This window comes from Telopea speciosissima, chromosome 1 (assembly GCF_018873765.1).
Source record: "Telopea speciosissima isolate NSW1024214 ecotype Mountain lineage chromosome 1, Tspe_v1, whole genome shotgun sequence".
NCBI lineage: Eukaryota > Viridiplantae > Streptophyta > Magnoliopsida > Proteales > Proteaceae > Telopea > Telopea speciosissima.
In genome coordinates, this window is record NC_057916.1 from 29,343,901 (window position 1) to 29,360,645 (window position 16,745).

The 16,745-nt window shown below is 43.1% G+C and overlaps 1 protein-coding gene across 6 annotated transcripts in view; it reads left to right on the forward strand.

Annotated features, from left to right (window-relative positions):
- The window catches only part of LOC122639854 (exportin-4), a 104,767-nt gene that overhangs the window by 69,633 nt on the left and 18,389 nt on the right, over nucleotides 1-16,745 (forward strand). For 5 of the 6 annotated variants that reach the window (XM_043832884.1, XM_043832861.1, XM_043832868.1 and 2 more), the window contains 4 exons: nucleotides 4,681-4,788; nucleotides 4,892-4,942; nucleotides 5,055-5,132; nucleotides 5,214-5,327. In XM_043832884.1, the coding sequence (XP_043688819.1) occupies nucleotides 4,681-4,788; nucleotides 4,892-4,942; nucleotides 5,055-5,132; nucleotides 5,214-5,327 (351 nt within the window). Of the gene's footprint in view, nucleotides 1-4,680; nucleotides 4,789-4,891; nucleotides 4,943-5,054; nucleotides 5,133-5,213; nucleotides 5,328-16,745 lie in introns of those variants that run through there. The other variant, XR_006329589.1, reaches the window with a different exon arrangement.

A 16,745-nucleotide genomic window follows, 5' to 3' on the forward strand; every position in this document is an offset into this window, starting at 1 on the left:
AAGATGTTGGAGCCAACAATGAACCTGTTGGACAGAACTTTCAGCACAAAGGGTGTGAGCAGAGAGAGGAGGTGCCTACTGAGGAAGACCCACATCCAGGTAGTTTAACTCGTTGCGCACCATACCATATCCAATCTTCGCCCCCGTCACCAGATCCTAAAAAAGGCAATGGGTGGAATAAAATGAAACAGAACAATTCAGATCTATAGTGAGGCGGTAAATGTAAAGTAAATTTGCACATAAATTAGGAACATGAAAAACAGATTTTTAGAGGGAACACTGAATGGAACCTTTACCAGATATGGAGGATAAAGATCCATCAGCCACACGAACCTTGTCCTTTCCCAATGTGGGATGATAAGAGGAAAAATGGTCAGAAGAACCAGTCATGTGGTCCGAGGCTCCAGAGTCAAGAAGCCAGGAGGAACTAGAACCATAAGAAACATGAAAAATACCTGACTGGGCTATATTGGAAGGAGGGGCAGGGGAAGGTGCAGGAGGGGTCCCCAGGTGGGACATCATGCGCTGAAGTGCCAATAGCTGATCCGAAGAGAAGGGAGTTGTAGAGTCAGATGCAGGTGCAGGCAATCCAATGGAAGGAACTTTGGAGGATTCAGTCAGATTCGCCTGATGTCGAGTAGAAATGTGTTTCCCACCACGCCCCCTCCTTTGGGACGATCGTGGAGCTTCCAACATGTTTCTCGAGTATGCTGAAGCTTGCCATAATTGGTTCTCGAGTATCAGTGGAGATCTTAGGACTAGCAGGTTCCCTAGAGGCAGGTGCAGATACTAGGGTAGAGCGAGGAGGCATAGTAGGGGGCATCATTACAGAATGACGGCAGTCCTCATGTTGCAAAATATTGTATGCTTGTAGAAGAGTGGGAAACATGTCCCGTCCCAGAATTTGCACTCTAATATGGTTATATTTCGGGTTTAAGCATGTGAGAAAATCATAAACTCTCTCCATCTCACGTTCCTTCTGAAAGGTAGCAATGCAACACACACCATGGGGATAGGATGATAAAAATCCAACTATTGTCAGAGTGCAGTGATGGCAGCATAATGAGAGGTAAGTGGCATATCCTTCTAACTGGTTTTCCGAACCTGACGATGGAGCTCATAAATTTGAGCGTAGTTGCTGGTAGGGCTGTAAATGGATAACCGAAAATTCGAATTCGATCCGCATCCGTATCCGTTTAGGGGCATTCGTATTCGATTAGAGATATCCGAAAAAAAATCCGAATAATCCGATAAAAATCCGAATTCGAATACTTAATTATACAAAATTAAGTAAATAATGATCTTGAAGGTTTTTGAAGATTCAACAGGTTCTAGAATATGAGGAGAAGAGAATCATGATCTAAAACTATGGATTGAGAGTGAATTGTATCCACTAGGGGGAGGAAGGTTCGGGTTACACAAGGCAGAGGTGTAAACGGATGGTCGAAAATCCGAATTCGATCCGCATCCGAATCCATTCGAATCCGTTTAGAGGTATCCGTATTCAACCAGGAAATATCTGAATCAGATTACTTCCGATCCGTATCCGAGCCGAATCCAATCCGTTTACAGGCCTAGTTGCTGGTCTGAGCATACGTTTGTTGGACAGCTTCCCATAGTTCCAGTGCAGTGTTGAGTAGAACAAAGCTAGCACTAAGTTGGGGCTCCATGGAGTTTAGGAGAAAGGAAATCACCGAGGCATCATTAGCAAGCCAAGTGTTTTTAGCAACACCACTAGAGGGCATAGGGGTGTCTCCAGTCAAATACCCTGAAAGGTGATTTCCACGGATAGTCAAAAGGCATGCCCGTGACCATGCAAGATAGTCCCATTCATCTTGGTTGGATCCGGCTTCAGAGAGAGGTTATGGCCATGAGTCCCAGCACGACTCACTTCACTGCCTCCAATTTCTCCCACGGAGTCATTAACATCACTTTCATCCGCCATGGGATGGAATCACAACAAATCTGATATGGAATTTTAACAAATAGATAAAACAAAAAGTAGTAGGGTGGAGGCTACCGTAGCATTCACAAGATGGGAACCAAGCAAACGAACAAAGTCACAACACCATTATACCAAGACGATGACAAGAAATACCGGGCAGAAGGCAACATGCCCTAGAAGGTCGCTGCAAATAGGATGACAGGCCTTGGAAGAATAGCAACAGGGGGCGAGAGCCCCTGAAGATGCAACAGAGGGGGGTGGAGGCCCCTGTCGGTGCACCAAAAGGGGGGGCGAGAGGCCCCTGGTGGTGCGGCAGAGGGGTGGGAGGCCCTTGTCGGTGAAGTAGAGGGGCGGGAGGGGGCAGACTCCCTTGGGCTTGCGATGAACAGAGGGCGGGGCATTGGAAGTGTTACGGTAAGGAGGGTAGGAGCCCTAAGCACTGGTGGCATTGGGTATGGGCCATCAACGGTAGGCGGTGGTGGTAGGAAGTAGCAATGGTGGTGTGAGAGCACTGGTCAATGGCTATTAGTGGCGATCACACGTGGTGCGATATACAGTGGCGCAAGTTCAGTCAACCATGTTTGACGCGGAGAAGCCGAAGCCTCGAGATCAGTGGTGGAGCTCTATTGGCGGCGGCGGAAAAGAAAACCAAAAAGTTTTAGGGTTTTGGGCTCTGATACCAAGTGGAATGTCTGAGTAAGATTAGAATATTTGGCTTGTCAAGAAGACAGAGGCCACAACTTTATTTATAATCAAAGCTCATTACAATGGAAGATAAATCAACATGTGTAACATGTGCATAATGAACCTAGACACTCTAGTGTATCTGGATCACGGGTCATTGGATTATCCTTCAACAAAATAGTAGGTCTAAACATGGTTTGCTTTAACAAGCATGGGGAGCATGAAAAGAGAGAGAAAGCAATAATGACAGTTATGGTTCAATCATTAGGTCTTAGGTGGAGGAGAAAGAAGAACAAGTTTGGGAAGGAAAGTATTAGTTAGGGGGGGGGACTGAAATGAGATTGCTGCTCTTTGAGGTTCTAGAGATGGAAATCGAAAAAGGGCTGAGGCAATGCATATAAAAAATGTATTGATAATTGTAAATCTTTCCCTGGTGGGTGTTTTCAATGATAACCAAGAGATTGAACCTTTAGTTCAGTCACAATTAGAGGGCCTGATGTTGTTGATTTCTAAAAGGGGTTAGCTGTGTTAGGAATGCATTCCTAGATGGTGGTAGTTTATAGGACCAAGAACTCCATTAAACATAAAATGGATGAAGAATCGTTTATGATGCAACTTTTCTTCGTATCAGGGGAGGTTTAAGCTTTAGACAAATTGACATAGTGAACATTACAACATTACACTAAGTTTGGAGAGGAGAGGAGGGAAGGAAAATGCATGAGCAATGAAGAACTAATAAGCAGTTTTTAATCTTTTGATTACTCCATAGAGGTCCTGAGTAGGTTGTTGGGAGTAAATGACTATACTTTGGAGTGTCCAAATGGAGCTGAGGCCTAGGGTGGTGAGGAGGATATGAGAAAGGGTCCTTAAGAAGTCTTCGATGAAGATTTACTCTTGGTATGCCTGGGTTAGGATTCATCATTTGGAAAATGCTTTTCCCTGTACTATCTTGGTTTCCCATTGGAAGCTTGTCCTGTTTCTGAGAGAATTTTTTGGATCTGCTATCCATAGAAGCTTTGTAAACTGTAAAGTGTGAACATTATTTTCTCCCCCTACATTGTAAACTGTCAAGTGTTTACATTATTTGTAAACTGTTAAGTGTGGCAATACTAGGAAGGATAAAGTGAGGAATGAATGTATTAGAGCTGATGTGGGAGTTGCCCCGATCAGCGACAATCTCCGAGAATGTCGTCTGAGGTGGTTTGGCCATGTGCTACGGAGGCCTGGGGACGTCCCAGTAAAGAGGAGTGATCTGATTCCGATTGAAGGAGCTAAAAGAGCTAGGGGCAGGCCTGAAATGACCATAGGTGAGGTTGTGAAGAATGACATGTATAGTCTGGGTCTTGTGCCAGGTATGACCTGGGATAGAGCCTATTGGAGGGCAAGGAATCACGTTGTCGATACCATGTAGCTGAGATTTTCCTGATTTCCTGGGCTATCCTCTTTCCTCTTACTTTCTTTTTTCATTTTTCATTTTCCATTTCTCACTTTTCTTATCTCGTTTCTTCATTTTTATTCTTTATTCCTCTTACTTTCATTTCTCTTTGTGTGGATCTCAGTTTTCCCTACTTTGTTTTGAAAGGATCTATGTAGCTGACCCCATTTAGTTGGGATAAGGCTGAGTTGTTTTCTATAAAGTAGGAATTCTTCTGCTTTTTCATGTCTCCATCTAGTATATTTGTAAGGTAAATTGACTTGGAGTCATGCCTACTGTTCTCCTTAGTTTTTGTCCCATTTTCATTTTAACTGTAAAGACTATGATACCATCACCTATTTCTTCATATGATATTAGCAGCAATCAGTTACCAATCTAGCAGCTTCTTGATGCGCTTGATCCTGATTATTAGCTGATGTATCCAGATTCCCCATGAAACAACTTACTAAATCATCTTCTGTAGCTATTATTACATTTTTGCGAATGTTGATGAGCCTACTGCAGTATTGCTCATGATTCTTTAAAAGAAAAGATTATGCTTATTGGTGATGTGGCTATATTATCTTTTCTTGCTAAACTTGAAATTTTTTCTCATTGTGTACATTTCTGTCATTAGATATCATTGAGTCTTTCAAGCAGCTTGCTGAGTGAAGCAAAGACCGAAAAGTACAAAGATTTACGTGCTCTACTTCAACTCCTCACAAATCTCTGTTCAAAAGATATAGTAAGACTGCTACATTTTTTTTTCCCCGTTAGAATGGGCAGTGCTACCTTTGACTGACCTTCTGAGTTTTGAAAACCAAATTATGGAATGATGAAATGTGCAGGTTGACTTTTCCTCTGATTCCAATGAGGCAGAAAGAACAGACATTGCTCAGGTAAGATCATTTTTATCTTTCTGTGTTTCCTACTGGGGAAAGGATGAAAATTGGGGGGTGGGGTGGGGTGGGGTGGGGTGGGGTGAATCCTTCTAACTGCATGCATCTGCAGGTCATTTACTTAGGTTTGCATATAGTCACCCCTCTGATATCTTTGGAGTTGCTGAAATACCCAAAGCTTTGCCATGATGTAAGCCTTTATCTTGCCTCCACTGATCAAACTCTTTACTACTTTTGGTTCAAGTTGTTCATTTTAGAATTTTGTTTGCAGTATTTTGCACTGGTGTCTCACATGTTGGAGGTGTATCCTGAAAAGATTGTACAGTTGAATAATGAAGCCTTTGCTCATATAGTTGGAACTCTTGATTTTGGGATTCATCACCAGGTGAGTACTTTGTTTATCCAACCTGAAAACTTTTTTGATTGTATATTGTTAACAGGAGAGAATTAGAGCTCAATGCTTGGATGTGTTAATGAACACTCAAGCCCCTTTATTTATAATAGAAGGGAGAGAGAAATTACAGAATTGCCCCCACACAGCCAACTCTATTTAATAAGAGTCGGTTATAGTGAAAAAATAACAAAGAAGACCAAAATACCCCCCACGGTTCACTTAATACAATATTTTAACACTCCCCCTCAAGTTGGAGCATAAATATCAAACGTGCCCAACTTGACTAATATAGGATGAAAGACTTTCCCACTTAACCCTTTAGTGAACACATCAGCCAATTAATCAGTAGACTTCACAAAAGGAACACAGAGCAGTCCTTCTTCCAGCTTCTCTTTGATAAAGTGCCTATCAACCTCCACATGCTTGGTACGATCATGTTGAACCGGATTGTGAGCAATGCTAATGGCAGCCTTGTTGTTACAATATAACATCATAGGGAAACAGATAGGAACACCAAGATCTTGCAATAAACGTCTAAGCCACAATAACTCACAGATGCCTTGTGCCATAGCACAAAACTCTGCTTCACCACTAGACCTTGCAACCACGTTCTGTTTCTTGCTACGCCAAGTGACAAGATTTCCACCTACAAAGGAGCAATAACCAAATATAGACTTTCTATCAGAAGATCCAGCCCAATCAGCATCTCTATATGCTTCAACTCGTAGATGGTCATGAGGAGATAAAAGAATTCCTTTTCCTAAGGCTGACTTCAAATAACAAAGAATACGAAGAACAACATCCATATGCGAGGAATAAGGATCATGCATGAATTGACTTACCAAACTCACGACAATGGCTATGTCTGGCCGTGTGTGAGAGGTAAATAAGTTTTCCTACCAACCGTTGGTAGCGACGTTTGTTAGAAAGTACTTCAGCCTTCTCAGATGCTTTATTTCAAACTCACGGCCAAGGAAAGTCTTCAACTTGTTGATCTCATCACAATCATTCCCAGTCACCACAATATCATCAACATAGACTATGAGAATGGTTATTTTATCACCATTCCTTTTTATATACAGAGTATGGTCAGCATTAGTCTGCTTATATCCCACAGAAACCATAGCCTTGTGAAATCTTCCAAACCAAGCATGAGGTGATTGCTTTAGCCCATATAAAGCACGCTTCAGCTTACATACCTTGCCGCTGGTTTTGTCACATGAGAACCCAGGTGGAATGTCCATATATACCTCCTCTTCAAGCTCTCCATGGAGGAAGGCATTCTCACATCCAACTGTTGTAAATCCCACCACAGATTTACTGCACAAGATAGTAGCACTTTGACAGTGTTTAGTTTGGCAACAGGTGGAAAGGTCTCCTGGTAGTCAATCCCATATGTCTGAGTGAACTCATTTCCCACCAATCGTGCCTTATATCAATCCATAGATTCATCAACCTTCTGTTTCACCACAAACACCCATTTACATCCAACTGGTCTTTTCCTTGGAGGAAGAACCACAAGATCCCATCTATCATTTTTTTTGTAAGGCTCTCATTTCTTCCATCGTTGTTGCCTTCCACTTTCCATCTATAAGAGCTTCCTGCCAAATTTGGGGAATACGAATAGAAGAAAAAGAAGAAACAAAAGCATGAAAGGATGGAGAGAGAGAATTATAGGAGACAACATGAGATATAGGATGATGCGTACAAGTCCTAGTACCTTTGCGAAGAGCTATAGGTAACTCAGGAGTCAGGAGTCAGGAGAAGGAGTTTTGCCTGGAGTGGGAGGATGATCCGGATCCAGAGTCGGCAACTAATTGGGTACTGGTGCTGCAGTGGATGGAAGCTGCTTGTAGTTGGAACATCCTTTCTGATATGTTTTGAGATTGGAGTCATTAATTCTCCTCCGAAATTCTCCAATGGTTTTTTGAACTGGAGTGAGCTCCCCCTGAACAGGAACAACATCATTACCAGTATCCAAGGTCTCCCCCTGTGTGGGATCCTCTTCGGTAGATGGTATGTGAGGAAGTGAGGAACAGGAGGAGTAGCTTCAGGCTGATTAGGCACCGGAGCCTCAAGAGGCGCCCCAAGAATCAACACATCTTCATTGGAATTCTCTCCCTGAAGAGGTGTAGTGGGATAATAAGAAAAGGTTTCATGAAAGATAATATCCATACTCACTACCATACGACGGGGGGGGGGATAATAACGTTTATAACCCTTTTGGGAGAATAACCCAAGAAAATGCAGCGAAGACCACGGGGTTCAAGTTTACCAGGGGATCGAGTATCCAGAACATAACAAACACAGCCAAAAACTTTTGGGGGAGCTACAAATGCGGAGGAGCCATGTAAAAGGTCATCAGGGGTACGCGAGTCAAGAACTCGGGTAGGCATTCTATTAATTAGGTAGCTGCAGTAAGAACAATATCCCCCCAATATTTGGGGGGGGGGGGGTGAATGTTACGGGCAAACATAAGAGCTCAGGCCACCTCTAAGAGGTGGTGATTTTTTCTTGCAGCCACTCCATTATGGGCAGGTGTATCAACACAACTGGTCTGGTGAAGTATCCCATGGGTAGCAAGGTATTTTTGGAACTGGCCTTCCATATACTCTTTGCTATTGTTACTCAAAATTTTTAGAGTGGCATTGAATTGGGTCTGAACCAACTTGTAAAAATGCTGAAAACATAAGAAAACATCACTTTTATTGTGCATCAAATACACCCATATACTCCTAGAGTGACAGTCAATAAAAGAAACAAACCAATGATGACCAGAAAGAGAAGGTTTCTGACTAGGACCCCACACATCAGTATGAACCATATTAAAAGCAGAAATACTTATTTTATTAGATATAGAATAAGTTGAACGAGTTTGTTTGGCTAGAACACAAGCCTCACAAAAAAAATTCAATTTTATTTCAGTTCTTAACTAATGCTGGAAATAAATGGGATAAAGTTCCTAAAGGAGGGTAACCTAATCGATTATGCCATTGTTGAAGTTCAGAAGAGACTAATGAATTTTGATGAGGTGGAGATGGTGGTGTTGGTGGAGGAGGAGAACCATCATCAATCAGATACAATCCACCATGCACTTTACCGCATCCAATCGTTGCCCCCGTTGCCAGATCTTGAAACACAGTGGGAAAGAAAAAAAATTCACTTTACAATTCAAGTCACGAGTAAGACTATTAATAAATAAAAGATTAGTAGTAAAATTAGGTATATGTAAAACAGAGGATAAAGTGAGAGAAAGAGAGCAAATGATAGAGCCTTTCCCAGAGACAAAGGAGAGAGAACCATCAGCTACCCGAACTTTGTCTTTCCGAGAAGTGGGTGACTAGCAAAGAAAGAGGTTGGAGGATCCAGTCATATGATCAGTGGCACCGGAGTCTATGATCCAAGGAGTGGAGATTACCGATGCACAATGACCAGCAAACGAAATACCTGAATGGGAAAAATGGGAACCTGAAGTGGTGGATTGATTGGCAGGATCCAATGTAGTAGATGCAGCAGAAGCCTGTAACATACGACGGAATGCCTGAAGTTCATCCTAGGAGAGACCAGTGTCAGTAGTAGGAGCTGTGGGAACAATTTCTGTATGATTGGCTTTGTTTTTCGATTTCCCACGAGTAGCACGCTTGGCTTCAAAATCAGCCGGTTTACCATGAAGCTTCCAACAAGTAGCTTTGGTGTGACAGGGTTTGTTACAGTGTACACACTTCACAGACCCTTTTGAAGAATCACTAGAAGCAGCAGTAGCAGCGGATATGGGAGCAGCAGTGGCAGCAGTCTGTAGAGCAGATCGGTAAGTGGTGGGTGTATGTAGCATTACTGCCCTACGGTTTTCTTCAGAAAGAATCAAGGCATAGGACTGCTCTGGAGTAGGAAACAGAACTCTGCCCAAAACTTGAACTTGAATCTGGTCATATTCAACATTTGACCCGGCCAGAAAATCATAAACCCAGATTTTATCCACAAGATTCCGATAGGCAGCAATATCGGTTGGAGTGGTGGGCTGATAATCAAAGTAATGGTCTAATTGCTGCCATAAACTATGCAGGACAGCATAGTATTTGGAAATAGAAAGATCCTTTTGGGTGGTGTACTGGTGTCATGAATTTTTTTCCGGAGTTCATACACCTATGTATCATTCCCTAGCTGTCCATAAGTTTCCTTTGCAGCAGACCATATTTGAGAAGCAGTCTCCGATAATAAATATCCATTGGCAAGATCAGATTGCATCAAACCAAGTAAATATGACATAACAAGTGAATCATTGGATATCCATCGATCTTGGGCAGAACCAAGTGCAATCGGTTTCTCAGTTGTACCAGTAATATGGCCAGTGAGCCCTCGTCCAGCAATAGCAAGGTATGTAGACCTGGACCACATCAAATAATTGGATCCATCCAATTTTATTGAGTTAACAGCAAAGGGAATGTAGCCATTGCCTACTGGTTTCATGGTTAACCACAAGAGGTGTAACTTATGGAAGGGTTGGTACTGGTTTCAGTGGATTTAATTTCTTCTACTCGAGCCTATGTGTCCTTTGCTTATCGAGAAAGTAACAGGGTGGTTGATTGGTTGGCTAATCTTGCTTGTGATTCTATGCCCTCTATCACTCTCCAGCAGGGCTGCCTGCCTACGGGAGGACAAGGCTGGACTGTTTGTTCTCAGAAAATAGCCCATGTGTTTTCTGTTCATATCAGGTTGCGTCTGGAATGTTTTGATTTTGAGAGACCAAGAGTGGTATTGCTCCTTGGGTTGGGGTAAGGTGGTATGTCCCTCTTCTTTGACTGCCCTATCTCGGCAGCCATTTGGAAAGGCATTTTGTCCAAGTATTGGCTGGCCCCTAGAAGAATTCTTCCTTTCTCTCATGAGTGGATTTTGATTAATATGACATTTGCTGGCTCCTCTATCTGTGACACGGTTGGAAAGATGGCTTTTTGTGCCACTCTCAATCATATTTGGACGGAGCGTAATATCAGGCAATGGACCTCCAACTCTCGTACTTATCAGCAGATTTGGGATTCCATTTCCTTCGAAATTAAAGCGAAGTTGTCGTTTGCCCCTCCCTCTTCTTGTTTTGACACCCCAAGGAACAGACTCATTGTTGTATCCTGGGGTCTCCCTTCTGTTACTTTTGTTGGCCCAACCTCCTCTTAGCTGTGGCCTAGGCCTGGAGTTGCTTGTTTGTTGCTGCCCCTAAGGGGCTCTTGTCTTATTGTTTCCTTTTTAGTAATTAAATTCTTTATTTACCCAAAAAAAAAAGGTGGTATTCCCCCCCCCTTGTATTCTTTTATTAAATTTTTATATTAATAAAATTCTAGGGGCCGCCGACCGTTCTTCCCTTTGGGATGACTTGATTCTCCTTAAAGCCAGATCTGGATCCCTTCCTTGGGGGATTGGGGGTGACTTCAATGTCGTTAGATGTCAATCTGAGAAAATTGGAGGTCGCTCTCTTGATCCCCTTTCTATCAATGCTTTTAATGACTGCCTTAAGGAAGCTGGTATTGATGATCTTAGATGGTCTGGGCCCCCCTAACTTGGTACAATCGCAGAGAGGGACCAGACCAAATTGTTTGCGAGCTGGATCGCTTCCTAATCAATGAAGCTTGGCTCTCCACCTTCCCCCATTCCCATGCCTATTTTCTTCTTCAAGGTCTGTTTGACCACAACCCTTGTCACCTCCTTATTCAACAGTACTCCTCCTCTGACCCCAAGCCTTTTAAATTTTTCGACATGTGGACATCTCATCCCCTCTACCTCCCAACCATCCTCAAAGCCTGGATCCCCCCGATTCTCGTCCCTCCCTCCCTCTCATTACTTTCGCCAAAAAGCTTCTTCTTACCAAATCTGCCCTCAATTCTTGGAACTCTTCCACCTTTGGCAATATCCATTCCCGGATCTCCTCTTGCCGATCTGACCTGGCCAGTGTGCAATCTCGCCTTCAATCGGATCCGCTCAATCCCTCGCTCGCATCTGAGGAGAAGAAGCTTTCTGAAGAACTCTCTTCCCTTACCTCTGAAGAAGAAAGCTTTCTCTGCCAAAAATCCCGTATTAAGTGGCTGGAGCTTGGAGATTCAAACACGGCTTTCTTCCACCGTTCTTTAAAAAGCCAGATTGAGCTCCAATTCAATCACTTTACTCATTGCCCGTGATGGATCCCAACTCTCCTCTGTCCTCGACATCAAGTCTGAGGCTGTCTCCTTTTTCCCCTCCCTCTTTAATCCCCCTCTTCCCCCTCCCTCTCCCCTCCTCCTGGCTTAATCAACAAATTTGTTCCCTCCTCCTTGGCTAGCTCCCTCCTTGCCCTCCCTTCGGACGATGAGACCTCCAAGGCCATCATTTCCCATAAATCCAACAAGGCCCTAGGCCCTAATGGGTTCAGCATGGGGTTCTTCCTCAGCTGCTGGGATCTTATCAAAGAGGACCTCTTCAAAGCCGTCTGCGGCTTCTTTAATCCTAGTCAGCTTGCCCAGATCAGTAAGACTTTTCTCTGCCTCATCCCTAAAAAAGATGTAGCCTCCTCTCTGTCTGATTTTTAGCCTATTTCTCTCTGCAATCTTCTTTACAAGTTCATTGCAAAGATCTTGGCTAACCGTATTCAAGTAGTCATCCCTTCCTTAGTCAGCTCAAACCAATCGGCTTTCATCTCTAGTAGAAGCATTGCGAACAATATCATTCTCTGCTCTGAAATTATGCGCGGCTTTGATCGAAAATCCCACTCGCCCGCTGCCCTTATGAATATTGACCTCCACAAAGCTTTTGATTCCCTCAGATGGGACTTCATCTGCGATGTGCTTGCCCAAATGGGCTTCCCCCCGGCTTTCATCATATGGATCTGTGCCTGCATCTCCTCCCCCTCTTTCTCTGTCATTGTCAACGGCTTCCTCTTCTCTCTGGCCCTAGAAGTCCTCTCGAGGAGCATCCAAGTCAAAACTGACCTTCACCTCATCTCCCCCATTCCCAAGTGTAAGCACCTCAATCTTAACCACTTGGCTTTTGCGGATGATTTAATGATCTTTTCCAAGGCCTCCCCCTCTTCTATCTCTGCCATCATGTCTTCCCGTAATCTCTTCGAGAGTCTTTCTGGCCTCCGTATCAACCTCTTTAAATCCAAGCTCTTTCTTGGGATCTCGAATTCCGATAAAGACTATCTTCTATGCCTAAAGGGCTTTTCCCTGGGCTCCCTTCTAGTGAAATACCTAGGCCTCCCCCTCATCCCTGCTAGGCTCTCTAGCCACCACTGCACCCCTATGCTTGACAATATCTGCAAGCGCCTCCAACTCTAGAAAGGTAAACTCCTCTCCTATGCGGGTAGGCTCGAATGCATTAGATCGGTCCTCCAATCTTCTTACATTTATTGGTGTGGTATCTTTGGCCTCCCAAAAACCACCATCAAAGCCATGGAGAACCTTTTTTGTGCTTGCCTTTGGAAAGGGAAGGAAACTTCCAAATTCCTCCACCCAATTTGCTGGAAATCCATCTGCCTTCCCAAATCTGAAGGTGGCCTTGGCATCCGCCGTATCCGTGACTCCAATACGGCTGGAATTCTGAAGCTTATTTGGAAAATCTCCTCTAAGCATGACTCCATTTGGGTTCATTGGGTCTACTCCCATCTCCTCAAGAACGACTCCATTTGGACTGTCCCCACTCCTTCTGATTCCTCCTGGGTCTGGCGCAAGATCCTCCTCCTCCCCCCTCTGGCTCTTAGAGCCACCTCCTCCTCTATTGTTGATGAATCCTCCATCTCTCTCTGGCTCGACCCTTGGCACCCTAATGGGATCCTCTACAACTTCTTTGGTGCTAGATCTATTTACTCCACCAGCATCCCCAAGTCCGCTCCCCTTTCCTCCATTATCTCTCACTGCTCCTGGTCCCCCCTCCTCCTTGCCCCTCACTCTCTCCCTGATCTGGCCTTCCCTCCCCTCCCCCAACGGCCTTTTTAGCTTTAGATCCGCTTGGAACTTTGTTAGATATCAGGTCCCTACTACTGTCCTTTGGCATAAGCTAGTTTGGTTCAAAGGCCACACCCCTCGCCATAGCTTCTTAGCCTGGAGAATCCTAAACCTCTGCCTCCCCACCCAAACCTTCCTTCTTCACCTTATCCCAGTCTCCCCTTCTTACATCGTCTGTTGGAACGGTTCTGAAGACATTAACCACCTTTTCTTTGCTTGCCCATTTTCTTCTACCATCTGGCAGAAAGCCCTTTCTTCTATTTGGCCTCGCAGCAGGAGACCCCTCCCCTTCGCTAGAGAATGGCTCTGGATGGTCATGACCTTCCCTGGATGTTCTATCTGCGACACTGTTAGTAAGCTTCTTTTTGGCGCTGCCCTGTACCACATCTGGATGGAGAGGAACCTTAGGAGATGGACCTCCAATTCTCAGTCCTATCATCAGATTTGGAAAGCCATCTCTCTGGATGTTTCCTCTGAGTTGACTCTTTTCCCCCATAAGGCCTTTTGTGACTCCCTAAGGAACATGCATATTGTTGTTTCCTGGGGTTTAGATAGTGTTCTTTTACGGCCCCTCTCCCTTTCTTAGTTTGGTTTTGGGGCTTTTTTCTCTTCCCTCCTGCTTTCCCCTTGTATAGCCCCCCCTCTTTTTTCCTCGTTTTGGTAATATATTTTTTATCCACCAAGAAAAAAAAAATATCTAGGGGCTGGCCCTGGTCCCAGGTAAAAAAAAGAAGAATGTAGCCATTGCGACCTTGTCCCTCAGAACCAGAGTTGGCAGAAGAGATGTCAGAGCCAGACATGATGTCAAAATAAATTGCCTCAGATGAAGATATGAACAATTCTCACAAACCAGCTGGCAGAGAGTCCACAAAACAGAGTTGAATTGCTCACCCTGGTAGAGGAAGATAATCTCCAAATCTCAGCTCAAGAAAAGAAGCCACCAAGGATATCGATACCTGGTAGGGTTTTGACAAAAACCCAAATTGCAAGAAGCTGCCGATGGAAAGAAACAACCAAATGCATTCAGAAGTGGCCAATAATCAGGTTAAGTTCTCCAGTGATGATGGTGAGACACTCCAAAAATCAGCAACAATAGAAGCCCAGAAACCCTAGATCGATCCTCACTGATAGAAAAAAGAATCACTCCCCAAATTGAAGCTTCAAAAAATCGCAGGTGGGAAGTGGCACAGCTGCTATCGATCTTGAATTAGGTCATCAATGAATGAGGTATTCAGGGGCAGCAACTAGATCCATGGATCGCCTCATTAGTGCTGCCTGCAACAATGAAAGAAACCAGAAAGAGGAGAGAGAAAGAGGGAAGAAGAAGGAAGAAGAGATGGGAGAAAAAAGAGAGAGGGATTTGAACTCACACTCAAACCTTCTCTGATACCATGTTAACAGGAGAGAATTAGAGCTCAATGCTTAGATGTGTTAATGAACACCCAATCCCCTTTATTTATAATAGAAGAAGAGAGAGAGAAATTACAGAATTGCCACCACATACCTGACTCTATTTAATTAGAGTCGGTTATAGTGGAAAAATAACAACGAAGACCAAAATACCCCCCATGATTCACTTAATACAATATTTTAACACCCACACACATATATATATATGTATGCACGTAAAATGTGTAACATTCTCATCAAATTATTCATCACCAGGCGAGTTACTTCTCTGTTTATCCAACCTGAAAACTTTTTTGATTGTATATATAAATAAAAAATGTAACATTCTCATAAAATTGACTTTATTTTTTTTAGAGAAAATTACTTGGACACCCCCTGTACTATCCATTTTGCTTACGATTACCAACGTTTGAAACAATTACATGACACCCCCCGAAACCTGACGGTGTTAGTCTGCTGTTAGTGTTTAAATGGAAGTGTCCATTTTGCCCTTATGAGTTATTTAACTTAAACTTATGAAGTTAAATGACCAATTTACCCTCCTCCTTCTCCTTCTCCTTCATTCTTCTTTTACTTTTTCTTCTTCTTCTTCCTGCAACTACAGTTCAGCTGCAGAGGGAGGATCGAACCTCACCACCGGCACCATCAACGCATGATGGGTACATCGGAAGGGATTCTCGGTTTCTCGCCCTCTCTGCTCTTCTTTTTCTTCTTCTCTTTTTTTTTTTTTTAAATCGGTGGAACCCTAGAGGGAGTAGGGGTGGAGTAATAATCTCAGTTCATCTCACAGCAATAATCCACTTATGCTGCATTAATCTCAGTCCATTTGTAGAGGTCAAAAATTTCAATCGGTGAAACCCAACAGTCCATTTGTCAAGGTCAATCGATGTACCCCATTTGCAGCAATAATCTCAGAATGGACAAAATCAAACTGTCATACTATCTTCAGCCTGTGATACCAGATACTTCAAGCTCAAATAATCCACTTATGCTGTTGGTAATGGGAACTAATCTAGAAGCATCCCAATTGAATGATAATGAAATAATATTCTTCAAAATCAGAACCATGAGGACAGCGAAAATACTTAATCGGAAATCAAGTTTTTACCTCTATGAACAGAGGAACAGGCAGCAGGATCTCAAATTTTAATTTTTTTTTTTTGTACTTGAATCGGCCATGAAAGAGATTTGTTAGGGTTTAAATCTGAAATCGATTAAGGGTTTTGGGTTATTTTGATTTGAAATTTGTTTAAGAAAAGAGATTTTTTCTGAAATCGATTAGGGTTTGAATCTGAAATTGGGTTGTAGGAAGGAGGAGGATGGGGGTAAAAGGGTCCCTTCACTACCCTTTAAGAGTAGTTTAGGCATTACAAAAAATTTAACCGATGACATCATCACTAAACTGACGGACAGGACTTACTTGAAAGAAATGGTAAACTGCAGGGGGTGTTCAAGTAATTGTTTCAAACGTTGGGGAGACTAAGTAAATAGGCCATAGTACAGGGGGTGTCCAAGTAATTTTCTCTTTTTTTTATTCAGTCATCCAATTTATAAGATAATGTTCATTGTATTTTATTTATGGTGACACTACTACAACCCTGAACATCCTCCTGTAGGGAAATTGAATGATCAATTTTAGTGGAACAGAGGTAAAAAAATGCTGTCTTTAGGTTTTCTTTGCCTGCCATTCAGCACCTTCCTTTGCTTCTCTATGAGTATGTAAAAGAGACTTTTGGGTGTTGAATTTGGCCATGGATGGGTTTCCCTTATGCCAGACTTTAGTGGAGAATCCTCAAAGTTCCTGGCCAATGGAGTTGCGCTAAGACCTCAAATAGCAGCATAGCCAGGACTACCCAAAGTGGCTTTATTAATATTTAACCCATTAATTAGGTGATTGGACCATTGAACTTAAGTACCTTAGGCACTTGTATTAGAAAGATGTATGCTCCACTATATCTTATCTCCTGATATCCTTCGTGGTGTGCATTTGTTGCTACATTTGACTAATATCTCTTGGTTAGGTGCATGCATGCGT